This window comes from Lampetra fluviatilis, unplaced genomic scaffold, assembly GCF_964198595.1.
Source record: "Lampetra fluviatilis unplaced genomic scaffold, kcLamFluv1.1 SCAFFOLD_212, whole genome shotgun sequence".
Classification (NCBI taxonomy): Eukaryota; Metazoa; Chordata; class Hyperoartia; order Petromyzontiformes; family Petromyzontidae; genus Lampetra; species Lampetra fluviatilis.
Window position 1 is genome coordinate 1 of NW_027620848.1, and position 22,166 is coordinate 22,166.

The window sequence follows — 22,166 nt, forward strand, 5'->3', positions numbered from 1 at the left end:
CACCCATTCACCCACCCACCTACCCACTTAACCCACCCAGTAACCCAGCCACTCACCCACCCATTCACCTACCCACCCACCTACCCACCCATTCACCCACCCACCCACCCATTCGCCCACCCACCCATTCACTCACCCACCTACCCACCCACCCACCTACCCACCCATCTACTAACCCACCCACTCACCCACCCACCCACTAACCCACCCACCCACGCACCCACCCACTAACACACCCACCCATGCACCCACCCACCCACGCACGCACCCACCCACACACTCACCCACCTACCCACTCACGCATCCACCCACTAACCCACCCACTCACCCACCCACCTACCCACCCACTAACCCACCCACTAACCCACCCACCCACGCACCCACCCAATCACCCACCCACCCACTAACCCACCCACCCATTCACCCACCCACCTACCCACGCACCCACCCACCCACCCACTAACCCACCCACCTACCCACCCACCCACGCACCCACCCAGCTACTCACCCACCCACGCACCCACCTACCCATTCACCCACCTACCCACCCACCCACTAACCCACCCACTCACCCAGTCATTCACCCACCCACCCACTAACCCACCCACCCATTCACCCACCCACCTACCCACGCACCCAACCACCCACTAACCCACCCATCTACCCACCCACCCACGCACCCACCCAGCCACTCACCCACCCACGCACCCACCTACCCATTTACCCACCCATTCACCCACCTACCCACCCACCCACTAACCCACCCACTCACCCAGTCATTCACCCACCCACCCACTAACCCACCCACCCATTCACCCACACACCCACCTACCCACCCACCCACTAACCCACCCACTCACGCAGTAATTCACCCACCCACCCACTAACCCACCCACCCATTCACCCACACACCCACCTACCCACCCACCCACTAACCCACCCACTCTCTGCAGGGATGATCCAGGCGTTGGGAGGATTTTTCGCCTACTTTGTCATCCTCACGGAGAACGGATTCCTGCCAGCGGACCTCCTGGGCATCCGCCTGCAGTGGGATAACAAACACGTCAATGACCTCACAGACTCGTACGGGCAGGAGTGGGTGAGTAGGGTGGGTGGGTGAGTGGGTGGGTGGGTGGGTGAGTGGGTGGGTGAGTAGGGTGGGTGCGTGAGTGGGTGAGTGAGTGCGTGGGTGGGTGAGTGGGTGAGTGGGTGAGTGGGTGAGTAGGGTGGGTGGGTGAGTGGGTGAGTGGGTGGGTGGGTGAGTGGGTGGGTGGGTGAGTGGGTGGGTGAGTGGGTGGGTGGGTGGGTGGGTGAGTGGGTGGGTGCGTGAGTGGGTGAGTGGGTGAGTGGGTGGGTGAGTGGGTGGGTGAGTGGGTGGGTGAGTGGGTGAGTAGGGTGGGTGGGTGAGTAGGGTGGGTGGGTGAGTGGGTGAGTGGGTGGGTGGGTGAGTGGGTGAGTGGGTGGGTGGGTGAGTGGGTGGGTGGGTGAGTGGGTGGGTGAGTGGGTGGGTGGGTGGGTGAGTGGGTGGGTGGGTGGGTGGGTGAGTAGGGTGGGTGGGTGGGTGGGTGAGTGGGTGAGTGGGTGGGTAGATGTGTGGGTAGGTGAGTGAGTGGATGGGTGAGTGAGTGGGTGGGTGTGTGGGTGGGTGAGTGGGTGGGGGTGGGTGAGTGGGTGAGTGGGTGGGTGGGTGGGTGAGTGGGTGGGTGAGTGAGTGGATGGGTGAGTGAGTGGGTGGGCGTGTGGGTGGGTGAGTGGGTGGAGGTGGGTGAGTGGGTGAGTGGGTGGGTGGGTGGGTGGGTGGGTGGGTGAGTGGGTGGGTGTGTGGGTGGGTGGGTGAGTGAGTGGGTGGGTGAGTGGGTGGGTGAGTGGGTGGGTAAGTGGGTGGGTGAGTGGGTGGGTGGGTGGGTGAGTGGGTGGGTGAGTGAGTGCGTGGGTGGGTGAGTGGGTGAGTGGGTGAGTGGGTGAGTGGGTGTGTGGGGTGGGTGGGTGGGTGAGTGGGTGAGTGGGTGAGTGGGTGTGTGTGTGGGTGGGTGGGTGAGTGGGTGGGTGGGTGAGTGGGTGGGTGGGTGAGTGGGTGAGTGAGTGAGTGGATGGGTGAGTGGGTGGGTGGGTGGGTGAGTGGGTGGGTGGGTGAGTGGGGGTGGGTGGGTGGGTGAGTGGGTGAGTGGGTGAGTGGGTGAGTGGGTGGGTGGGTGGGTGGGTGGGTGAGTAGGGTGGGTGGGTGGGTGGGTGGGGGTGGGTGTGAGTGGGTGGGTGAGTGGGTGAGTGGGTGAGTTGGTGGGTGAGTGGGTGGGTGAGTGGGTGGGTGGGTGGGTGGGTGGGTGGGTGTGTGGGTGGGTGGGTGGGTGTGTGGGTGGGTGAGTGGGTGGGTGGGTGAGTGAGTGGGACAACAAACACGTCAATGACCTCACAGACTCGTACGGGCAGGAGTGGGTGAGTAGGGTGGGTGGGTGAGTGGGTGAGTGAGTGGGTGAGTATAGTGGGTGGGTGAGTGAGTGGGTGGGTGGGTGGGTGAGTGGGTGGGTGGGTGAGTGGGTGTGTGGGTGGGTGGGTGGGTGAGTGGGTGGGTGAGTGGGTGGGTGGGTGAGTGAGTGGGTGGGGGTGGGTGGGTGGGTGGGTGAGTGGGTGGGTGGGTGGGTGGGTGAGTGAGTGGGTGGGGGTGGGTGGGTGGGTGGGTGAGTGGGTGGGTGGGTGAGTGGGTGAGTGGGTGAGTAGGGTGGGTGGGTGGGTGGGTGAGTGGGTGGGTGGGTGGGTGAGTGGGTGAGTGGGTGAGTGGGTGAGTGGGTGAGTGGGTGGGTGGGTGGGTGGGTGAGTGGGTGGGTGGGTGGGTGGGTGAGTGGGTGGGTGGGTGGGTGGGTGGGTGAGTGGGTGGGTGGGTGGGTGAGTGGGTGGGTGGGTGAGTAGGGTGGGTGGGTGGGTGGGTGGGGGTGGGTGAGTGGGTGAGTGAGTGGGTGAGTGAGTGGGTGAGTGGGTGGGTGTGTGGGTGAGTAGGTGGGTGTGTGGGTGGGTGGATGAGTGAGTGAGTGGGTGAGTATAGTGGGTGGGTGTGTGGGTGGGTGGATGAGTGAGTGAGTGGGTGAGTATAGTGGGTGGGTGAGTGGGTGGGTGGGTGAGTGGGTGGGTGGGTGAGTGAGTGAGTGGATGGGTGGGTGGGTGGGTGGGTGAGTGGGTGGGTGGGTGAGTGGGTGGGTGGGTGGGTGAGTGGGTGGGTGGGTGAGTGGGTGAGTGGGTGAGTGGGTGGGTGGGTGGGTGAGTGGGTGAGTGGGTGGGTGGGTGAGTAGGGTGGGTGGGTGGGTGGGGGTGGGTGTGAGTGGGTGGGTGAGTGGGTGAGTGGGTGAGTTGGTGGGTGAGTGGGTGGGTGAGTGGGTGGGTGAGTGGGTGGGTGAGTGAGTGGGTGGGTGTGTGGGTGGGTGGGTGGGTGTGTGGGTGGGTGGGTGAGTGAGTGGGACAACAAACACGTCAATGACCTCACAGACTCGTACGGGCAGGAGTGGGTGAGTAGGGTGGGTGGGTGAGTGGGTGAGTGGGTGGGTGGGTGAGTAGGGTGGGTGGGTGAGTGGGGTGTGTGGGTGGGTGGGTGAGTGAGTGGGTGGGTGGGTGAGTGGGTGGGTGGGTGTGTGGGTGGGTGGGTGGGTGAGTGGGTGGGTGGGTGTGTGGGTGGGTGGGTGGGTGAGTGGGTGAGTAGGGTGGGTGGGTGGTTGAGTGAGTGGGTGAGTGGGTGAGTGGGTGAGTGAGTGGGTGAGTGGGTGGGTGTGTGGGTGAGTAGGTGGGTGTGTGGGTGGGTGGGTGAGTGAGTGAGTGGGTGAGTATAGTGGGTGGGTGGGTGAGTGAGTGAGTGAGTGGGTGGGTGGGTAAGTGGGTGGGTGGGTGAGTGAGTGCGTGGGTGGGTGAGAGGGTGGGTGAGTGGGTGGGTGAGTGGGTGGGTGTGTGGGTGGGTGAGTGGGTGAGTGGGTGAGTGAGTGAGTGGGTGAGTGAGTGAGTGGGTGAGTGAGTGAGTGGGTGGGTGGGTGAGTGGGTGGGTGTGTGGGTGAGTAGGTGGGTGTGTGGGTGGGTAAGTGAGTGAGTGAGTGGGTGGGTGTGTGGGTGAGTAGGTGGGTGGATGGGTGAAAGGGTGAGTGAGTGGGTGGGTGAGAGGGTGGGAGAGCGAGTGAGTGGGTGGGTGGATGGGTGAGTGAGTGGGTGTGTGGGTGTGTGGGTGGGTGGGTGGGTGAGTGAGTTGGTGAGTGGGTGGGTGAGTGAGTGGGTGAGTGGGTGGGTGGGTGAGTGGGTGGGTGAGTGGGTGGTTGAGTGAGTGGGTGAGTAGGGTGGGTGGGTGGTTGAGTGAGTGGGTGAGTAGGGTGGGTGGGTGGGTGAGTGGTGGGTGAGTGTATGGGTGTGTGTGTGGGTGGATGTGTGAGTGGGTGAGTGGGTGGGTGAGTAGGTTGGTGGATGGGTGAGTGGGTGAGTGAGTGAGTGGGTGAGAGGGTGGGAGAGTGAGTGGGTGGGTGAGTGATTAGGTGGGTGCGTGAGTGTGTGAGTGAGTGTGTGATGGTAACTCTGTATCTGTGTCTGTGTGTGTCTCTGCGTGTGTCTCTCCAGACATACGAGCAGCGCAAGCTGGTGGAGTACACTTGCCACACCGCCTTCTTCGTGAGCATCGTGGTGGTCCAGTGGGCCGATCTGATCGTCTGCAAAACCAGACGCAACTCGGTGTTCCAGCAGGGCATGAAGTGAGTGCTGTATTCACTCAGACACTCACTCACTCAGAGACTCACTAACTCACTCAGAGACTCACTCAGAGACTCACTCACTCAGACACTCACTCACTCACTCAGAGACGCACTCAGAGACGCACTCACTCACTCAGAGACTCACTCACTCACTCAGAGACTCACTCAGAGACTCACTCAGAGACTCACTCAGAGACTCACTCACTCAGAGACTCACTCAGAGACTCACTCAGAGACTCACTCAGAGACTCACTCAGAGACTCACTCAGAGACTCACTCAGACACTCAGAGACTCACTTGGAAACTCACTCAGACACTCACTCAGAGACTCACCTACTCAGAGATTCACTCAGACACTCACTCAGATACTCACTCACTCTGAGACTCACTCACTCACTCAGAGATTCACTCAGAGATTAACTCAGAGACTCACTCAGAGACTCACTCAGACACTCACTCACTCAGAGACTCACTCACTCAGAGACTCACTCAGAGACTCACTCACTCAGACACTCACTCACTCAGACACTCACTCAGAGACTCACTCAGACACTCACTCAGACACTCACTCACTCAGACTCACTCACTCAGACACTCACTCACTCACTCAATCAGAGACTCACTCAGAGACTCACTCACTCAGACACTCACTCACTCACTCAGAGACGCACTCAGAGACGCACTCACTCACTCAGAGACTCACTCACTCACTCAGAGACTCACTCAGAGACTCACTCAGAGACTCACTCAGAGACTCACTCACTCAGAGACTCACTCAGAGACTCACTCAGAGACTCACTCAGAGACTCACTCAGAGACTCACTCAGAGACTCACTCAGACACTCAGAGACTCACTTGGAAACTCACTCAGACACTCACTCAGAGACTCACCTACTCAGAGATTCACTCAGACACTCACTCAGATACTCACTCACTCTGAGACTCACTCACTCACTCAGAGATTCACTCAGAGATTAACTCAGAGACTCACTCAGAGACTCACTCAGACACTCACTCACTCAGAGACTCACTCACTCAGAGACTCACTCAGAGACTCACTCACTCAGACACTCACTCACTCAGACACTCACTCAGAGACTCACTCAGACACTCACTCAGACACTCACTCACTCAGACTCACTCACTCAGACACTCACTCACTCACTCAATCAGAGACTCACTCACTCAGACTCACTTACTCAGAGACTCACTTCACGTGGCCTCAAGGTGCACATGGCCTGGCACAAGCGTAGTGGTGACGTCACCGCCAATTAGTGGCGAATGGCGGTTGTTGTTGCTGTTGTCTGTGTGTCTCACTGTGTGTGTCTATGTGTGTGTGCGTCTATGTGTGTGTGTGTCTGTGTGTGTCTATGGGTGTGTGTCTGTGTTTGCCTGTGTCTGTGTGTGTGTCTCACTGTGTGTCTGTGCGTCTATGTGTGTTTGTGTCTGTGTGTGTGTCTGTCTATGTGTCTGTGCGTGTCTGTCTGTGTGTGTATCTATGTGTGTGTGTCTGTCTGTCTGTGTGTGTGTCTGTCTGTGTGTGTGTCTCACTGTGTGTGTCTGTGTGTGTCTCACTGTGTGTGTGTGTGTGTGTCACTGTGTGTGTCTGTCTGTGTGTGTGTCTGTGTGTGTGTCTGTGTGTGTGTCTGTATCTGTGTGTGTGTCTGTGTGTGTGTGTGTCTGTGTGTGTCTATGTGTGTCTGTGTGTGTGTCTGTGTGTGTGTGTCTGTGTGTGTGTGTGTCTGTGTGTGTGTGTGTCTGTGTGTGTGTCTGTGTGTGTGTCTGTGTGTGTGTGTGTGTGTGTCTGTGTGTGTGTGTCTCACTGTGTGTGTGTCTCACTGTGTGTGTGTGTGTGTCTGTGTGTGTGTCTCTGTGTGTGTCTGTGTCTCTGTGTGTGTCTGTGTGTATGTGTCTCACTGTGTGTGTGTGTCTCACTGTGTGTGTCTGTGTGTGTGTGTCTGTGTGTGTGTCTGTGTGTGTGTGTGTCTGTGTGTGTGTCTGTGTGTGTGTCTGTGGTGTGTGTGTGTGTGTCTGTGTGTGTGTGTCTCACTGTGTGTGTGTCTCACTGTGTGTGTGTGTGTGTCTGTGTGTGTGTCTCTGTGTGTGTCTGTGTCTCTGTGTGTGTCTGTGTGTATGTGTCTCACTGTGTGTGTGTGTCTCACTGTGTGTGTCTGTGTGTGTGTGTCTGTGTGTGTGTCTGTGTGTGTGTGTGTCTGTGTGTGTGTGTGTGTCTGTGTGTGTGTCTGTGTCTCTGTGTGTGTCTGTGTGTATGTGTCTCACTGTGTGTGTGTGTCTCACTGTGTGTGTGTGTGTGTGTATGTGTGTGTGTGTGTCTGTGTGTGTGTGTAACAGGAACAAGATCCTTGTGTTTGGACTCTTCTGTGAGACGGCGCTTGCTGCTTTCCTGTCCTACACTCCGGGAATGGACGTGGCCCTCCGCATGTACCCCCTCAAGTGAGAACATCTAACACGAGTAGTTAGTGTAATGGTTGCTTGCAGTTACCCTGCTTTGGCCGGGTTGAATAACTTGCAAAGCTAAAGCCAAAATGGATTGTTTGTTTACTTTCCAAAATACACAACCGCCGTCCAAGGGAGCAAATGCACGTCTGTAAATTCTTAACCACAAAGCGACGTCAATTATGCAAGCGGCATTTAAGAGGTTTTCATTGAGTGCCGTCCCAAAGAATTATTGTACCAGTAGTACAATCCTAGCATGTACCCCCTCAAGTGAGTGGTGGTACTAGTGGTAGTGGTGGTAGCGGTGGTAGCAGTAGCTCCATCATCATCAGCATCATCAGCAGCATCATCATGACCGTGTCTCTCTCCCCCCGTGTCTCTCTCTCACCCCGTGTCTCTCTCTCTCCCCGTGTCTCTCACCCCGTGTCTCTCTCCCCGTGTCTCTCTCTCTCCCCGTGTCTCTCACCCCGTGTCTCTCTCCCCGTGTCTCTCTCTCCCCGTGTCTCTCTGTCTCCCCGTGTCTCTCTCGCTCGCCGTGTCTCTCTCCCCGTGTCTCACCCCGTGTCTCTCTCTCCCCGTGTCTCTCTCTGTGTCTCTCCCCGTGTTTCTCTCGCTCGCCGTGTCTCTCTCCCCGTGTCTCACCCCGTGTCTCTCTCTCCCCGTGTCCCTCTCCCCCCGTGTCTCTCTATCCCCGTGTCTCTCTCCCCCCGTGTCTCTCCCCCCGTGTCTCTCTCTCCGTGTCTCTCCCCCCGTGTCTCTCTCCCCGTGTCTCTCTCTCCCCGTGTCTCTCTGCAGGCTGAGTTGGTGGTTCTGCGCATTCCCCTACAGTCTCCTTATCTTCATCTACGATGAGGTTCGCAAATTCATCCTCCGTCGTAACCCCGGAGGTGAGCTAACATTGGAGTCTATGGGTAGACACTTTAACATTGAAGTCTATGGGTAGACACTTTAACATTGAAGTCTATGGGTAGACACTTTAACATTGAAGTCTATGGGTAGACACTTTAACATTGAAGTCTATGGGTAGACACTTTAACATTGAAGTCTATGGGTAGACACTTTAACATTGAAGTCTATGGGTAGACACTTTAACATTGAAGTCTATGGGTAGACACTTTAACATTGAAGTCTATGGGTAGACACTTTAACATTGAAGTCTATGGGTAGACACTTTAACATTGAAGTCTATGGGTAGACACTTTAACATTGAAGTCTATGGGTAGACACTTTAACATTGAAGTCTATGGGTAGACACTTTAACATTGAAGTCTATGGGTAGACACTTTAACATTGAAGTCTATGGGTAGACACTTTAACATTGAAGTCTATGGGTAGACACTTTAACATTGAAGTCTATGGGTAGACACTTTAACATTGAAGTCTATGGGTAGACACTTTAACATTGGAGTCTATGGGTAGACACTTTAACATTGGAGTCTATGGGTAGACACTTTAACATTGGAGTCTATGGGTAGACACTTTAACATTGGAGTCTATGGGTAGACACTTTAACATTGGAGTCTATGGGTAGACACTTTAACATTGGAGTCTATGGGTAGACACTTTAACATTGGAGTCTATGGGTAGACACTTTAACATTGAAGTCTATGGGTAGACACTTTAACATTGGAGTCTATGGGTAGACACTTTAACATTGGAGTCTATGGGTAGACACTTTAACATTGAAGTCTATGGGTAGACACTTTAACATTGAAGTCTATGGGTAGACACTTTAACATTGGAGTCTATGGGTAGACACTTTAACATTGAAGTCTATGGGTAGACACTTTAACATTGGAGTCTATGGGTAGACACTTTAACATTGGAGTCTATGGGTAGACACTTTAACATTGGAGTCTATGGGTAGACACTTTAACATTGAAGTCTATGGGTAGACACTTTAACATTGAAGTCTATGGGTAGACACTTTAACATTGAAGTCTATGGGTAGACACTTTAACATTGAAGTCTATGGGTAGACACTTTAACATTGGAGTCTATGGGTAGACACTTTAACATTGGAGTCTATGGGTAGACACTTTAACATTGGAGTCTATGGGTAGACACTTTAACATTGGAGTCTATGGGTAGACACTTTAACATTGGAGTCTATGGGGAGACACTTTAACATTGGAGTATATGGGTAGACACTTTAACATTGGAGTCTATGGGTAGACACTTTAACATTGGAGTCTATGGGTAGACACTTTAACATTGGAGTCTATGGGTAGACACTTTAACATTGGAGTCTATGGGTAGACACTTTAACATTGAAGTCTATGGGTAGACAGTTTAACATTGGAGTCTATGGGTAGACACTTTAACATTGGAGTCTATGGGTAGACACTTTAACATTGAAGTCTTTGGGTAGACACTTTAACATTGGAGTCTATGGGTAGACACTTTAACATTGAAGTCTATGGGTAGACAGTTTAATATTGGAGTTTATGGGTAGACACTTTAACATTGGAGTCTATGGGTAGACACTTTAACATTGGAGTCTATGGCTAGACACTTTGACATTGAAGTCTATGGGTAGACACTTTAACATTGAAGTCTATGGGTAGACACTTTAACATTGAAGTCTATGGGTAGACACTTTAACATTGAAGTCTATGGGTAGACACTTTAACATTGGAGTCTATGGGTAGACACTTTAACATTGAAGTCTATGGGTAGACACTTTAACATTGAAGTCTATGGGTAGAGACTTTAACATTTGAGTCTATGGGTAGACACTTTAACATTGAAGTCTATGGGTAGACACTTTAACATTGGAGTCTATGGGGAGACACTTTAACATTGAAGTCTATGGGTAGACACTTTTACATTGGAGTCTATGGGTAGACACTTTAACATTGGAGTCTATGGGTAGACACTTTAACATTGGAGTCTATGGGTAGACACTTTAACATTGAAGTCTATGGGTAGACAGTTTAACATTGGAGTCTATGGGTAGACACTTTAACATTGGAGTCTATGGGTAGACACTTTAACATTGAAGTCTATGGGTAGAGACTTTAAAATTTGAGTCTATGGGTAGACACTTTAACATTGAAGTCTATGGGTAGACACTTTAACATTGAAGTCTATGGGTAGACACTTTAACATTGAAGTCTATGGGTAGAGACTTTAACATTGTAGTCTATGGGTAGACACTTTAACATTGTAGTCTATGGGTAGACACTTTAACATTGAAGTCTATGGGTAGACACTTTAACATTGAAGTCTATGGGTAGACACTTTAACATTGAAGTCTATGGGTAGACACTTTAACATTGAAGTCTATGGGTAGACACTTTAACATTGAAGTCTATGGGTAGACACTTTAACATTGGAGTCTATGGGTAGACACTTTAACATTGGAGTCTATGGGTAGACACTTTAACATTGGAGTCTATGGGTAGACACTTTAACATTGGAGTCTATGGGTAGACACTTTAACATTGGAGTCTATGGGTAGACACTTTAACATTGGAGTCTATGGGTAGACACTTTAACATTGGAGTCTATGGGTAGACACTTTAACATTGGAGTCTATGGGTAGACACTTTAACATTGAAGTCTATGGGTAGACACTTTAACATTGAAGTCTATGGGTAGACACTTTAACATTGGAGTCTATGGGTAGACACTTTAACATTGGAGTCTATGGGTAGACACTTTAACATTGAAGTCTATGGGTAGACACTTTAACATTGGAGTCTATGGGTAGACACTTTAACATTGAAGTCTATGGGTAGACACTTTAACATTGAAGTCTATGGGTAGACACTTTAACATTGGAGTCTATGGGTAGACACTTTAACATTGGAGTCTATGGGTAGACACTTTAACATTGAAGTCTATGGGTAGACACTTTAACATTGAAGTCTATGGGTAGACACTTTAACATTGAAGTCTATGGGTAGACACTTTAACATTGAAGTCTATGGGTAGACACTTTAACATTGGAGTCTATGGGTAGACACTTTAACATTGGAGTCTATGGGTAGACACTTTAACATTGGAGTCTATGGGTAGACACTTTAACATTGGAGTCTATGGGTAGACACTTTAACATTGGAGTCTATGGGGAGACACTTTAACATTGGAGTCTATGGGTAGACACTTTAACATTGGAGTCTATGGGTAGACACTTTAACATTGGAGTCTATGGGTAGACACTTTAACATTGGAGTCTATGGGTAGACACTTTAACATTGGAGTCTATGGGTAGACACTTTAACATTGGAGTCTATGGGTAGACACTTTAACATTGAAGTCTATGGGTAGACAGTTTAACATTGGAGTCTATGGGTAGACACTTTAACATTGAAGTCTTTGGGTAGACACTTTAACATTGGAGTCTATGGGTAGACACTTTAACATTGAAGTCTATGGGTAGACAGTTTAATATTGGAGTTTATGGGTAGACACTTTAACATTGGAGTCTATGGGTAGACACTTTAACATTGGAGTCTATGGCTAGACACTTTGACATTGAAGTCTATGGGTAGACACTTTAACATTGAAGTCTATGGGTAGACACTTTAACATTGAAGTCTATGGGTAGACACTTTAACATTGAAGTCTATGGGTAGACACTTTAACATTGAAGTCTATGGGTAGACACTTTAACATTGAAGTCTATGGGTAGACACTTTAACATTGAAGTCTATGGGTAGACACTTTAACATTGGAGTCTATGGGTAGACACTTTAACATTGAAGTCTATGGGTAGAGACTTTAACATTTGAGTCTATGGGTAGACACTTTAACATTGAAGTCTATGGGTAGACACTTTAACATTGGAGTCTATGGGGAGACACTTTAACATTGAAGTCTATGGGTAGACACTTTTACATTGGAGTCTATGGGTAGACACTTTAACATTGGAGTCTATGGGTAGACACTTTAACATTGGAGTCTATGGGTAGACACTTTAACATTGAAGTCTATGGGTAGACAGTTTAACATTGGAGTCTATGGGTAGACACTTTTACATTGGAGTCTATGGGTAGACACTTTAACATTGGAGTCTATGGGTAGACACTTTAACATTGGAGTCTATGGGTAGACACTTTAACATTGAAGTCTATGGGTAGACACTTTAACATTGAAGTCTATGGGTAGAGACTTTAACATTTGAGTCTATGGGTAGACACTTTAACATTGAAGTCTATGGGTAGACACTTTAACATTGGAGTCTATGGGGAGACACTTTAACATTGAAGTCTATGGGTAGACACTTTTACATTGGAGTCTATGGGTAGACACTTTAACATTGGAGTCTATGGGTAGACACTTTAACATTGGAGTCTATGGGTAGACACTTTAACATTGAAGTCTATGGGTAGACAGTTTAACATTGGAGTCTATGGGTAGACACTTTTACATTGGAGTCTATGGGTAGACACTTTAACATTGGAGTCTATGGGTAGACACTTTAACATTGGAGTCTATGGGTAGACACTTTAACATTGAAGTCTATGGGTAGACAGTTTAACATTGGAGTCTATGGGTAGACACTTTAACATTGGAGTCTATGGGTAGACACTTTAACATTGAAGTCTATGGGTAGAGACTTTAAAATTTGAGTCTATGGGTAGACACTTTAACATTGTAGTCTATAGGTAGACAGTTTAACATTGGAGTCTATGGGTAGACACTTTAACATTGTAGTCTATGGGTAGACACTTTAACATTGAAGTCTATGGGTAGACACTTTAACATTGAAGTCTATGGGTAGACAGTTTAACATTGGAGTCTATGGGTAGACACTTTAACATTGTAGTCTATAGGTAGACACTTTAACATTGGAGTCTATGGGTAGACACTTTAACATTGGAGTCTATGGGTAGACACTTTAACATTGAAGTCTATGGGTAGACAGTTTAACATTGGAGTCTATGGGTAGACACTTTAACATTGGAGTCTATGGGTAGACACTTTAACATTGAAGTCTTTGGGTAGACACTTTAACATTGGAGTCTATGGGTAGACACTTTAACATTGAAGTCTATGGGTAGACACTTTAACATTGGAGTCTATGGGTAGACACTTTAACATTGGAGTCTATGGATAGACACTTTAACATTGGAGTCTATGGATAGACACTTTAACATTTGAGTCTATGGGTAGACACTTTAACATTGAAGTCTATGGGTAGACAGTTTAACATTGGAGTCTATGGGTAGACACTTTAACATTGGAGTCTATGGGTAGACACTTTAACATTGAAGTCTATGGGTAGAGACTTTAAAATTTGAGTCTATGGGTAGACACTTTAACATTGAAGTCTATAGGTAGACACTTTAACATTGAAGTCTATAGGTAGACACTTTAACATTGGAGTCTATGGGTAGACACTTTAACATTGGAGTCTATGGGTAGACACTTTAACATTGGAGTCTATGGGTAGACACTTTAACATTGGAGTCTATGGGTAGACACTTTAACATTGAAGTCTATGGGTAGACACTTTAACATTGAAGTCTATGGGTAGACACTTTAACATTGAAGTCTATGGGTAGTGACTTTAACATTGAAGTCTATGGGTAGACACTTTAACATTGGAGTCTATGGGTAGACACTTTAACATTGAAGTCTATGGGTAGACACTTTAACATTGAAGTCTATGGGTAGACACTTTAACATTGGAGTCTATGGGTAGACACTTTAACATTGGAGTCTATGGGGAGACACTTTAACATTGGAGTCTATGGGTAGACACTTTAACATTGTAGTCTATGGGTAGACACTTTAACATTGGAGTCTATGGGTAGACACTTTAACATTGGAGTCTATGGGTAGACACTTTAACATTGGAGTCTATGGGTAGACACTTTAACATTGGAGTCTATGGGTAGACACTTTAACATTGGAGTCTATGGGTAGACACTTTCACATTGGAGTCTTTGGGTAGATACTTTAACATTGGAGTCTATGGGTAGACACTTTAACATTGAAGTCTATGGGTAGACACTTTAACATTGGAGTCTATGGGGAGACACTTTCACATTGGAGTCTATGGGGAGACACTTTCACATTGGAGTCTTTGGGTAGATACTTTAACATTGGAGTCTATGGGTAGACACTTTAACATTGTAGTCTATAGGTAGACACTTTAACATTGGAGTCTATGGGGAGACACTTTAACATTGGAGTCTATGGGTAGACACTTTAACATTGGAGTCTTTGGGTAGATACTTTAACATTGGAGTCTATGGGTAGACACTTTAACATTGTAGTCTATAGGTAGACACTTTAACATTGAAGTCTATGGGTAGACACTTTAACATTGAAGTCTATGGGTAGACACTTTAACATTGAAGTCTATGGGTAGACACTTTAACATTGGAGTCTATGGGTAGACACTTTAACATTGAAGTCTATGGGTAGACACTTTAACATTGAAGTCTATGGGTAGACACTTTAACATTGGAGTCTATGGGTAGACACTTTAACATTTGAGTCTACGGGTAGACACTTTAACATTGTAGTCTATAGGTAGACACTTTAACATTGGAGTCTATGGGTAGACACTTTAACATTGGAGTCTATGGGGAGACACTTTAACATTGGAGTCTATGGGTAGACACTTTAACATTGGAGTCTATGGGGAGACACTTTAACATTGGAGTCTATGGGGAGACACTTTAACATTGGAGTCTATGGGTAGACACTTTAACATTGGAGTCTATGGGTAGACACTTTAACATTGAAGTCTATGGGTAGACACTTTAACATTGTAGTCTATAGGTAGACACTTTAACATCTATGGGAGTCTCGTTAAATATTAACTTGGTGTCTCACTGTGTTTTTGCAGGTTGGGTGGAAAGGGAGACCTACTATTGAAGATGCACAAGACATGCAAAGACACACACACAGACAAAGACACACACACACACACCCATGAACAGATATCCAGAAACACAGAACACACGCATTTAGATATGATATAGACAAAGATCCCCTGTGTAGCCGACACAGATTGGTGGGGCAAGTGCTGCTAGCACCTATTAAATATACACACGTAGACACACACACACTGAATATGTACAGAGACTCGTACGTACACTTACACACACCCACTCACCCACCTAGCCACACACCCACTCACCCACACCACTCACCCACCTAGCCACACACCCACTCACCCACCTAGCCACCCACTCACCCACCTAGCCACACACCCACTCCCCACACACTCACTCACATACCCACACACTCACTCACCCACCCACCCACCCACTCACCCATTCACCCACCTACCCACACACTCACTCACCTGCTCACCCACTCACCCACCGACACACTCACCGACGCACTCACACACTCACCCACTCACTCACCCATACTCACACACTCATACAGACACTCAACTACCCACTCACCCACTCACACACCCACTCACTCACCCACTCACCCACCCAATCACACATTCACCCACTCACTCACCCACACACCCACCCACCCACTCACCCACTCACCCACCCACTCACACACTCATTCAGACACTCACCCACCCACCCACCCACCCACTCACCCACCCACCCACCCACTCACCCACCCACTCACCCACTGACGCACCCACTCACCCACCCACTCACTCACCCCACCTAGCCACTCACCCACTCACACACTCACCCATCCACTCACACTCCCACACCCTCACCCACTCACTCACCCACTCACCCACTCACTCACCCACTCACCCACTCACCCACTCACCCACCCACCCACCCACTCACCCACTCACCCACCCACCCACCCACTCACCCACTCACCCACTCACTCACCCACCCACCCACCCACTCACTCACCCACCCACCCACTCACCCACCCACTCACACACTCACCCACCCACTCACCTACTCACGCACCCACTCACCCGCCCACCCACTCACCCACTCACGCACCCACTCACCCACCCACCCACTCACTCACTCACTCACCCACCCATCCACTCACACACCCACTCACTCACTCACTCACCCACTCACTCACCCACTCACCCACTCACTCACTCACTCACTCACTCACCCACCCACCCACTCACCCACTCACTCACCCACTCACTCACCCACCCACTCACCCACTCACTCACTCACTCACCCACCCACCCACTCACCCACCCACTCACTCACTCACTCACCCACTCACTCACTCACTCACACCCTCACCCACTCACTCACCCACTCACCCACTCACTCACCCACTCACCCACTCACTCACTCACTCACCCGCTCACTCGCTCACCCACCCACCCACCCACCCACCCACTCACTCACTCACTCTCTCACTCACTCACTCACCCACTCACCCACTCACTCACTCACTCACCCACTCACACACCCACTCACCCACTCACCCACCCACTCACTCACTCACCCACTCACGCACCCACTCACCCACTCACTCACCCACTCACACACCCACTCACCCACTCACCCACTCACGCACCCACTCACCCACCCACTCACTCACCCACCTAGCCACTCACCCACTCACACACTCACCCATCCACTCACCCACTCACCCACTCACCCACCCACTCACTCACTCACCCACCCACTCACTCACTCACTCACCCACCCACCCACTCACTCACCCACCCACCCACCCACTCACCCACTCACCCACCCACTCACTCACCCACTCCCCCGTGTCTGCTCTGCTCCTGCTGTTGCCTGTGTCCCCGTGTTGAGTGTTTGCGCTTTCGCCGTTTCACAAACTGTACCCCAGTGTCACCTTTACAAAGTGCACCCAGAGACACTCACCTACCCACTCACCTACCCACTCACCCACCCACTCACCTACCCACTCACCTACCCACTCACCCACCCACTCACCTACCCACTCACCTACCCACTCACCTACCCACTCACCTACCCATTCATCCACTTAGACACTCACGCACTCACTCACCCACTGACTCACCCACTCATCCACCCACTCACCCACCCACTCACCTACCCACTCACCCACCCACTCATCTACCCACTCACCTACCCACTCACCTACCCACTCACCTACCCACTCACCTACCCACTCATCTACCCACTCACCTACCCACTCATCTACCCACTCACCTACCCACTCATCTACCCACTCACCTACCCACTCACTCAACCACCCACTCAACCACACACTCAACCAACCACTCACTCACCCATTCACTCACCCACCCACTCCACTCACCAACCCATCCACTCACCCACTCACTCATTCACCCACTCACCCACCCAATCACACACCCACTCACTCACTCACCCACTCACTCAATCACCCACTCCACTCACCAACCCATCCACTCACTCAACCACGCACTCACCCACTCACCCACTCACTCACCCAATCACTCAACCACTCGCTCACCTACCCACTCACTTAATCACCCACTCACTCAACCACGCACTCACCCACTCACCCACTCACTCACCCAATCACTCAACCACTCGCTCACCTACCCACTCACTTAATCACCCACTCACTCAACCACACACTCAACCAGCCACTCACTCAACCACTCACTCAACCACTCACTCAACCACTCACTCACCCACCCACTCACTCACCCACTCACTCACCCACCTACCCACTCACTCAACCACCCACTCACTCAACCACTCAATCACTCACTCAACCACTCACTCAACCATCCACCCACTCACTCAATCAACCACTCACTCACTCACCCACTAACTTACTCACCCACCCACTCACTCATTCACCCACTAACTCACCCATCAACTCACCCACTCAATCATCACCCACGTGATCACACACCGTCGATCCTGATTCCGATATTGATTAGAACCTTGATATTGGCGATGATACTGCGGCTGATGCTGATGCTACACTGGAGATGAAGATGATACTGATGATGATAACACGCTGCTGATGATGATGATGCTGATGATGCACGCTGATGATGATGGTCAATGATGCTACTCCAGATTATGATGATGATGCTCCTGATGATTATGCTGATGCTAGCACGCTGATGGTGATGGGTGGGTGTTGTGGTGGGGGTGGTGGTGTGTGCGTGTCACGTGACGTAAAGTTGTCTCGTCCCTTCCCTGCCAACACAACGTGGAAAATACAAAATAAAAATCAGAACTCCTGGCGCACAACCACACGGGACCTGGTTACCTCTGTCGGTGTGTGGATGGGTGGGTGAGTGGGTGAGTGAGTGAGTGAGTGTGTGAGTGGGTGGGTGGGTGAGTGGGTGGGTGGGTGGGTGAGTGGGTGGGTGAGTGGGTGGGTGAGTGGGTGGGTGAGTGAGTGAGTGAGTGTGTGAGTGGGTGGGTGGGTGAGTGGGTGGGTGGGTGAGTGGGTGGGTGAGTGGGTGGGTGAGTGGGTGGGTGAGTGGGTGGGTGAGTGAGTGGCTGAGTGAGTGACTGGGTGACTGAGTGAGTGAGTGTGTGAGTGGTTGGCTGGGTGAGGGGTAGGTGGGTAAGTTAATGGGTGAGTGGGTGAGTGAGTGGGTGAGTGGATGAGTGGGTGGGTGAGTGGGTGAGTGAGTGGATGAGTGGCTGGGTGAGTGAGTGGGTGAGTGAGTGTGTGAGTAGGTGAGTGGGTGGGTGAGTGGGTGGGTGAGTGAGTGAGTGGGTGAGTGGGTGGGTGGGTGGGTGGATGGGTGAGTGAGTGAGTGGTTGGCTGGGTGAGGGGTAGGTGGGTGAGTTAATGGGTGAGTGGGTGAGTGAGTGGGTGAGTGGATGAGTGGGTGGGTGAGTTAGTGGGTAGGTGGATGAGTGGCTAGGTGAGTGAGTGGGTGAGTGAGTGTGTGAGTAGGTGAGTGGGTGGGTGAGTGGGTGGGTGAGTGAGTGAGTGGGTGAGTGGGTGAGTGGGTGGGTGGGTGGGTGAGTGGGTGGGTGGATGGGTGAGTGAGTGAGTGGTTGGCTGGGTGAGGGGTAGGTGGGTGAGTTAATGGGTGAGTGGGTGAGTGAGTGGGTGAGTGGATGAGTGGGTGGGTGAGTTAGTGGGTAGGTGGATGAGTGGCTGGGTGAGTGAGTGGGTGAGTGAGTGTGTGAGTAGGTGAGTGGGTGGGTGAGTGGGTGGGTGAGTGAGTGAGTGGGTGAGTGGGTGGGTGGGTGGGTGGGTGAGTGGGTGGGTGGATGGGTGAGTGAGTGAGTGGTTGGCTGGGTGAGGGGTAGGTGGGTGAGTTAATGGGTGAGTGGGTGAGTGAGTGGGTGAGTGGATGAGTGGGTGGGTGAGTTAGTGGGTAGGTGGATGAGTGGCTGGGTGAGTGAGTGGGTGAGTGAGTGTGTGAGTAGGTGAGTGGGTGGGTGAGTGGGTGGGTGAGTGAGTGAGTGGGTGAGTGAGTGGGTGGGTGGGTGGGTGAGTGGGTGGGTGGATGGGTGAGTGAGTGAGTGGTTGGCTGGGTGAGGGGTAGGTGGGTGAGTTAATGGGTGAGTGGGTGAGTGAGTGGGTGAGTGGATGAGTGGGTGGGTGAGTTAGTGGGTAGGTGGATGAGTGGCTGGGTGAGTGAGTGGGTGAGTGAGTGTGTGAGTAGGTGAGTGGGTGGGTGAGTGGGTGGGTGAGTGAGTGGGTGAGTGGGTGGGTGGGTGGGTGAGTGGGTGGGTGGATGGGTGAGTGAGTGAGTGGTTGGCTGGGTGAGGGGTAGGTGGGTGAGTTAATGGGTGAGTGGGTGAGTGAGTGAGTGGATGAGTGGGTGGGTGAGTTAGTGGGTAGGTGGATGAGTGGCTAGGTGAGTGAGTGGGTGAGTGAGTGTGTGAGTAGGTGAGTGGGTGGGTGAGTGAGTGAGGTGAGTGGGTGGGTGGGTGAGTGGGTGGGTGGGTGAGTGGGTGGGTGAGTGGGTGGGTGGCTGGGTGAGTGAGTGGTTGGGTGGGTGGGTAAGTATTTGGACGAGTGAGCGGGTGAATGAACGGGTGGGTGAGTGGGTGGGTGGATGAGTGAGTGAGTGGGTGGGCGGGTAAGTGGGTAGGTGGGTGAGTGAGTTAGTGGGTGAATGAGTGGGTGGGTGAGTGGATGAGTGGGTGGGTGAGTGGATGAGTGGGTGGGTGAGTGGGTGGGTGAGTGGATGAGTGGGTGAGTGAGTGGATGAGTGGGTGGGTGAGTGGATGAGTGGGTGGGTGAGTGGATGAGTGGGTGGGTGATTGGATGAGTGGGTGGGTGAGTGGATGAGTGGGTGCGTGGGTGGGTGAGTGGGTGGGTGAGTGAGTGGCTGAGTGAGTGACTGGGTGACTGAGTGAGTGAGTGGGTGAGTGAGTGGGTGAGTGAGTGAGTGAGTAGGTGTGTGAGTAGGTGGATGAGTGGGTGGGTGGTGAGTGGCTGGGTGAGTGAGTAGGTGGGTGAGTGGGTGAGTGACTGGGTGAGTGGGTGGGTGAGTGGATGGGTGGGTGACTGAGTGGCTGAGTGAGTGACTGGGTGACTGAGTGACTGAGTAGGTGAGTGAGTGAGTAGGTGTGTGAGTAGGTGGGTGAGTGGGTGGGTGGGTGAGTGGCTGGGTGAGTGAGTGTGTGAGTAGGTGGGTGAGTTAGTGGGTAGGGGGATGAGTGGCTGGGTGAATGAGTAGGTGGGTGGGTGAGATTCTAGTTTTTGCCACAAGAGTGCAGCATTGAGTTGCGAAATTACTTGTGAGATGAGAGTGGTGGTGCAGTGGTTAGCGCACTGTGTGTGTGTGGGGGGGTGGGGGTGGTGGTGCAGTGGTTAGCGCACTGTGCGTGTGAGTGGTGGTGCAGTGGTTAGCGCACTGTGTGTGTGAGTGTGGAGTGGTGGTGCAGTGGTTAGCGCACTGTGTGTGTGTGTGGTGAGTGGTGGTGCAGTGGTTAGCGCACTGTGTGTGTGTGTGGAGTGGTGGTGCAGTGGTTAGCGCACTGTGTGTGTGTGTGAGTGGTGGTGCAGTGGTTAGCGCACTGTGTGTGTGTGTGTAACAGCACTTGCCTCTACAGCATGTTAGAGGCTTTTAATGAGTTGGTGAGTGCGTGGGTGAGTCAGTGGGTGAGTGAGTGGGTGAGTGAGTGAGTGGGTGAATGAGCGAATGAGAGAGCGGATGAGTGAGTAGATGGATGATTGAGTGGATGAATGACTGACTAAGTGAACGAGTGAGTGGATGAGTGAGTGAGTGACTGACTGAGTGAATGAGTGGATGAGTGCGTGGGTGATTGAATGATTGAGTGGCCGATTGAGTGAGTGAGTGAATGAGTGAATGAGTGAGTGGATGATTGAGTGGATGAGTGAGTGGACGGGTAAGTGAGTGGGTGGGTGAGTGAGTCAGTAGGTGAAAGAGTGTGTGCGTGATTGAGTGGGTGAGAGGGTGGGTGAGTGAGTGGGTGAGTTAGTGAGTGATAGTGTGAGTGAATGGGTGAGTGGGTGGGTAAGTGAGTGAGTGATTGGGTGAGTGGTTGAGTGATTAAGTGGGTGAGTGCGTGAGTGGGTGGGTGAGTGAGTGCGTGAGTCATTGGGTGAGTGAGTGGGTGAGTGCGTGAGTTTGTGAGTGGGTGAGTGAGTGGGTGAGGGAGTGAGTGGGTGAGTAAGTGGGTGAGTGAGTGGGTGAGAGGGTGAGTGAGTGGGTGAGTGAGTGGGTGAGTGAGTGAGTGGGTGAGTGAGTGAGTGAGTGAGTGGGTGAGTGAGTGAGTGGGTGAGTGAGTGAGTGGGTGAGTGAGTGGGTGAGTGGGTGAGTGAGTGGGTGGGTGAGTGAGTGGTTGAGTGAGTGGGTGAGTGAGTGGGTGAGATGGTGAGTGGGTGAGTGGGTGGGTGAGTGGGTGAGTGGGTGAGTGAGTGGGTGAGTGGGTGAGTGAGTGGGTGAGTGAGTGAGTGGGTGAGTGGGTGAGTGAGTGGGTGGGTGGGTGAGTGGGTGAGTGAGTGAGTGGGTGGGTGAGTGGGTGGGTGAGTGAGTGGGTGAGTGAGTGGGTGAGTGCGTGAGTTTGTGAGTGGGTGAGTGAGTGGGTGAGGGAGTGAGTGGGTGAGTAAGTGGGTGAGTGAGTGGGTGAGAGGGTGAGTGAGTGGGTGAGTGAGTGGGTGAGTGAGTGAGTGGGTGAGTGAGTGGGT

At 51.5% G+C, this 22,166-nt stretch overlaps 1 protein-coding gene across 1 annotated transcript; it reads left to right on the forward strand.

Annotated features, from left to right (window-relative positions):
- Nucleotides 1-950: 950 nt before the first annotated feature.
- On the forward strand, nt 951-15,060 carry LOC144954431 (sodium/potassium-transporting ATPase subunit alpha-3-like). The gene is made up of 5 exons (XM_078884934.1): nt 951-1,099; nt 4,579-4,709; nt 7,062-7,163; nt 7,962-8,053; nt 14,977-15,060. Exons 1-5 carry the CDS (start codon nt 956-958, stop codon nt 15,003-15,005), a joined length of 498 nt encoding a protein of 165 aa, XP_078741060.1. The 5' UTR covers nt 951-955; the 3' UTR covers nt 15,006-15,060.
- Nucleotides 15,061-22,166: the final 7,106 nt, after the last annotated feature.